This window comes from Pisolithus orientalis, assembly GCF_024613125.1.
Source record: "Pisolithus orientalis strain OTSU chromosome Unknown F5J12scaffold_237, whole genome shotgun sequence".
NCBI lineage: Eukaryota > Fungi > Basidiomycota > Agaricomycetes > Boletales > Pisolithaceae > Pisolithus > Pisolithus orientalis.
Window position 1 is genome coordinate 1 of NW_026261018.1, and position 5,786 is coordinate 5,786.

The 5,786-nt window shown below is 47.1% G+C and overlaps 1 protein-coding gene across 1 annotated transcript; it reads right to left on the reverse strand.

The window, feature by feature from the left end:
• Positions 1-1,803: 1,803 nt before the first annotated feature.
• On the reverse strand, positions 1,804-2,235 carry F5J12DRAFT_788406 (uncharacterized protein; the record flags this gene model as incomplete). The annotated part of the gene is made up of 1 exon (XM_051743725.1): positions 1,804-2,235. One exon carries the CDS (start codon positions 2,233-2,235, stop codon positions 1,804-1,806), a length of 432 nt encoding a protein of 143 aa, XP_051594046.1.
• Positions 2,236-5,786: the final 3,551 nt, after the last annotated feature.

The window sequence follows — 5,786 nt, forward strand, 5'->3', positions numbered from 1 at the left end:
ATGTATTATCTTCTGAGTCTTCAATAGCAAAGGCTGAGCCTTAAGCTATCCACTTCCCCTGTCCCAGACTGTAAGGTTATATGTGGGTTGTCTCAAGCTCATGCGCATGAAGTGTACTGTATGGTATTCACACAGTAAGATGCAGAGACAAAAAGATGTATCTCTAAAATTTTTGAGACAATATTTATATATGAGGAGGCATGTGATACCTTGGTATCACATGCCCATACTAAGTAGTTCCTATTTTTGGGGCATAACCCCTAACACCCTCCCTGCAGACCCAACCCAGGCTCAGAAAGTAAAGAAAAAGGAGAAAAGAAAGAGATGTGAAGAAAAGGGAAAGGTGACAATTTGTGCAAAGGTTAGGCTTCATGAACTAACACTTTGAGGGTTAGGCCTCAAAGTCCAAATGTAGAGAAAGGGTGTTGAACCCAATCCTTTAATCAGAGAGTTGAGTCTCCAGAGGGAACACTCCCTCACATTTTTGACCTATCCTCATCCTTGAACAGGTCATCAGTCATTTTGCCCTCCTCAGGCTCAGAGTCTTTAGCAGGGGGATTTCCCCTGACAGTGGATGCTCCCCCATGAGGACAGTGGGGAAGTCATAGATAAATGCCACAGAGGTGAATGTGGAGATGATCTGCTGATCATCAGCCCATAAGGGTGTGTGACCTGGAGGGACCTGGTTGATGGTGCAACCAATGGCTTGAGCCTGATGCTTGTACCACTCCCTCAATCTGACATTGCTTGGGGGGCAAGGTTTGGCAAAAGCTTCTTCAGGGGCTCAATTTTTGCCATGACCTGAGGGTTATTCTCCCCTCTATTTGCAACAATACCATTGACATACTCTTGACCTGCTTGTTGAGCCCATTGCAGTGCATCATCAGTGTCATACATGCTGACCCCATTAGCAGCGAGATACACTGCAATCAAGGCCCTATCAGCTGAGGTGGTGAACTCACTGTCCCAGGGATGTGAAGTGCCTTTGACTGGGCTGACTTCTGCCCAGTTGAGGAGGGACTGATATTGTCCCCTTACCACAAGTAGGCAAGCCAACTTGCACATCCAGACATTTTGAGCCCTATGGCTCCAGGGAACTGGTGCCAGGTGCTCATAGAGGAGGAACCCTTGTACATTGTGCAGAGATGGAGGATCAGCCTCTGAATTGGAGTCATCTGGCCTGCTAGATGTCCCCAGTACCCCTGGGAGCATGGCCACAAGTGTGGACTCACTGTCTTTGCCCCAGCAAGGGCACCTCTGTTCTTTGTCAATGAACTCCCTCCAAGCTTCAACAGAGCTGTCAAGGGGAGGGGCATTTGATGGTAGCTTGGGAATACCCCTAGACTTCCCAGCAGAGGGCTTGGCCCCTTTTGCCTTGCAAGGAGGTTGTGTCCTCATGGAGGACTGAGTTTGGGAACTCAGCCCAGGCCTTTGTTCAGAGACCTGTTGAGTCTCATGTGGTTGAACTGCTATGTGGTCGATGAGAGCAGGGGCAGGAGTTGATCCTACATTGGGTGCTGGAGTCAAGCCCAAAGGAGCATCTGCTACCCACTCCTGCAGCACTGGAGCACCTCCAGAGGGGCCAGACATAGGTGGGAGTATCCCCACAGCAGATGCTTGCCCCTCCTCCCCTTGGGGTCAGACTGCCTTCCCCTTTTCTTTGAGAGCCTCTCTCCTCTTGTGAGATTTCTTGGAAGACCATGCAGGGGGCTTCCATTTGCTCAGTGCAAGGGTTATGACCTCATTCAACCCCAACTTGCATCTTTTCCACAAGTTGAGGTAAGTTATAAGGTCCTGTGCCTTTCAGACACAGGGAGCCTTATCTTCTGGCTCCTTTAATGCTCTCACATAGAGCTGGTGGATATCATCTATGGTGTTGAAGAGGGCAATGGGCCACAGGATGCCTCCTTCAAATTGTATGGCCCAGCCATATGGTCTCTTGCCCACTGGGACCAGTGGGATGATGCACAACCTGAGGTTGCACTTCATGCTGTCAATCTTTTTGCCCTCATAGGCATAGAGATTGTTGTTGATCCTCATGAAGAGGATTTTATTCTTACCATCTGAGCCTTCGCCCAGACTAAGCACATGATGGGGCCATTCTGTCCCATTGAACTCAGGGAACATTGTTCCCTGTGCAGGAACAGAGGGTGCACCCTCATCCAGAGTCATTTGGTCATCACTGGGGATGTCCAGGAAGCTGACAGCATGGTTGGTCATCATCACATCCTCCATAGGAGGATTTTGAGGCCATCCATGCTGTGACAAGGGTTGCTCCCTCGAAATATGAGAACCAGCAGGCTTTGCCTGCACCCTCCCCCCTGAAACAAATGTCACAGTGGGGAGGGCTGTCTGGGATGTTGAGGGACCAGCTCCAGGCTGGTTGAGGATGCAGTGGTCAGGACCACAAAGGGATACAACTCATGTGCATTTGAAATCATGCACCTCCTGCTCAACTGATGTGGGAGCTGGACATGTATGATAGAGCTTGTTGATCTTGTCTTGTAGGTGATGCATCTCATTGTCATGGTCATTGAGGTTGTCCTCAAGGTATGCAATGTGATGACACATGTCATCATATGGAGAATGGCAGATGATGTGTGCAGCTTAGTCTGCAAGGTTGAATATTGCAGGTGTGAGGCCTACTTCAGAGAGGGCCATGCCCTGGGAGACATGCAACACATAAGCATTGCAAATCATGCAACTGGAATCATGATGCCAGATAAATGGCAGTTGTGGGTGGCACACCCAGAAGGGCCCTTGAGGGCATTTGTCACAATGATCATTGTGCTCTCAAGACAAGGTGCATGATGACATGACAGATGGGGAGTGAGCATGCTTCTGGCTGCTGCTGACCATATGCATGCTGTGCTGAGCAGTGGGGGACAGCAAGTGAGGAGCCTCACTATCAGGTCATGCACCTTGATGTGCAGAGAGCTCACCATGATCACATGTGGCTGACTCCCTGTAAGAACAGCATGGGGAGGGCTGGGGGGAGTGCAAGCTCTGGGTGCTGCAATGGTTATTGCAGGAAGACATACTTGGTGGTTTGTTGTGTTGGAAGGAGGTGGTGCTATGAAGTGGTATGAGTGAGGAAAAAGCAAGAGGAAATGGAAGGCATGAGGCATAATTAAAAACTTAAGTAATACTCAACATAGAAAAAACATGTGAATGAGGAGTGATTGGTGGCTGGCTACATTATACTATCTACCTTTGACAGAATGCAGTGTTTGTTTGTTTTTAGGCTTTTTTGATCTTTATCTTTTTTATGTTATTTTATTTTTATTTTTATTTGACTTTTTTTTTCTCTGAGTCCATTTGGTTCTGTTAGTAGTACATGACTACTCATAGCCACTAAGTGGCTACTATGCATTTGTATGTATCCTGTGCCTTGTGAGGCAACTGGTGTACATTCTGCATGCCTTGAAGTTTGAGGTACCTGTCTAGGGCCTCAAGCATCTTGCAGTTGGATGTTGGTTCCCATATGGAGTCTCCCAGATTCCACTTGACAAGGAAATCTACCTTGTTATCAGACCACCAGTGGGTGAGTACTTCATCCACTATCCATTTGTCATTGTTGGTCATACTGACATTGTAGAAGATGTGTGCATCATGTCTTGGAAACAGTAAGTCATTGTTTGGCTCATACTTGCACAGAAGCCCAACATGAAACATTGGGCATATGCATCTCACTTTTAGTTGCTCCAGTAGCTCAAGTGGATATGTGTCAGTTGCACTATCACAGTGCAGGACCTTCATCAGCCTGATGAATCTTGGTATGAGCATACAAGCTTGTCCTTTGGGCATGGTCAGGTTCTTTGTGGAGATACACCAAGTCTCCAACTCAAAGGTGAGTTCCTTCTGTTTGTTTCTTGTTGGTGTGGTAAATCTGCACCACCCTACTCTCAATTATGGTGTCATGCACCATTTCTAAATTTTCTAGTGCTTGTCAGATGAACATCCTTACTCCTGGGGATGACATAGTTGTCCCTTTCTCAATGTGTTGCATCACTATGGGCATATATCTGTATTTCAGTTTGAATGGGGTAAACCCCATAGAGCTGTTGATGCTTGAGTTTATTGCAAACTTGACCATTGGCAGCTTCAACACCCAGTCCCTCTGGTCTGGATGGACCATCAACCATAGCATCTGTGCTACATTGCATATGGCTCATTTGGACATGCTGTCTGTCTGCAGGTGAAATGCAGTTGACATTAGGAGCTTTGCTCCTAGCATTCTGTGCATCTCACACCAGAATGTCAATGTAAATTTTGTGTCTCTGGTAGCCCATACAAGCAGGCTACTTCTTTTATGAATATCCATGTGAGTTCCAAAGCTTGCACCTAGGACTACCCACAGGTAGTCATACCCTTTGCTCAGTGGGAATGGTCCCACAAAGTCCATTGCTATCAACCCCCATGGTTGTCTTGGCACAGGTAGACTGTGCAGTAATCCTGGAGGCCACTGATTGTTGGCCTTTGTTGTCTGACATATGGGGCAGGTTCTACAGAACCTGTCCACTTCTCAACTGAGTTTTGGCCACCAGCACCACCTGTGGATGTAATCCACTGTTCTCTTGGATCTGAAATGTCCCAGCATCCTGTGCACCTGGTCTATGACCTGTGCAATTATGTCATTGCTCTTGTACTTTGTGTTGATGCACATTAAGTATATTTCTTACACCAGTAATATCTTACATAAGCACAGTCATTTTGGCACATTGTTTTTCCATCATGCACCTCAGTCTTCTCCCAATAGAAGCCTGAGTATCTTCTCTTATTAGTCTGTCACTACTCAGAAACACCCCTTCAGAACTTTGCATGTGGAAGGCACAGTATTTCCTCTCCACCATGATTTTTCATGTAAAGCAAACTGTCTCTCTCCTCAAATTGAGGGTGATGTGACAGTTGTGCTAGTATCTTCATGAGCATAGGCTCATTCTTGTATCCCTTACAGATGACATCCAGGAATTCTGGTGCATCTCCATAGGTTATTGGTGAGGTTTGTGAGGCCTCAGCAGATTCAAATATCAATGGATCCTCCTCTGCAATTGTGAGAGGTGGTTCCTTGTCATTCCTTTCTGCAGCAAAGGCCATCTCCTGAGCCTCCAGGATGTGGTTCTCCCATTTTTCCTTCAGCTGGTTACTCTTACAAAGAGTTCCTCCCTGCTCTTCCATTGCTGATATTCTCATCAGAGACATTGTCTCCTCCTTCCCCCTCATAGAAACAGGATAGGCAATCTGCCACTCAGTTCTCTGAGCCTTTGGCATATACTATGTTCACCTCAAAGTGCAACATATAATCTATCCACCAGACCTGTTGGCTTGACAGTTTTCATTGGGTTTTGAGGTATCCCAGGGCCTCATGGTCTGTCACTATTGTGAACTTAAACCCAAGGAGTTTATCCTCCCATTTCAGTAAAGCTTCAATTATTGCAAGGGTCTCTCACTCAAAGGTCCTATAGTTTTATTGAGCATTGCTCAGCTTTTTTGACATGAAGCCTGCTGGTTGGCAGGTTTTCCATTTGGGTCCTTGTCATATCCATGACTCTCAGACTCAATCCTGGTCCAGTCCAGACCCCTAGCCCCTAACTCCGGTCAGGTCAGGTCCTTGTCTGGCCCAGAAAACCCAACTCTGGCCCTAGGAAACCCAACTCTGGCCCTAGGAAACCCAACTCTGGCCCTAGGAAACCCAACTCTGGCCTAAATAACTTGAGTCCAGTGTTTTACCCCTATCTCCGGTCCATTCCAGCCTCCTGGCCTTGCACTGCTCCACCCCAGTCCTC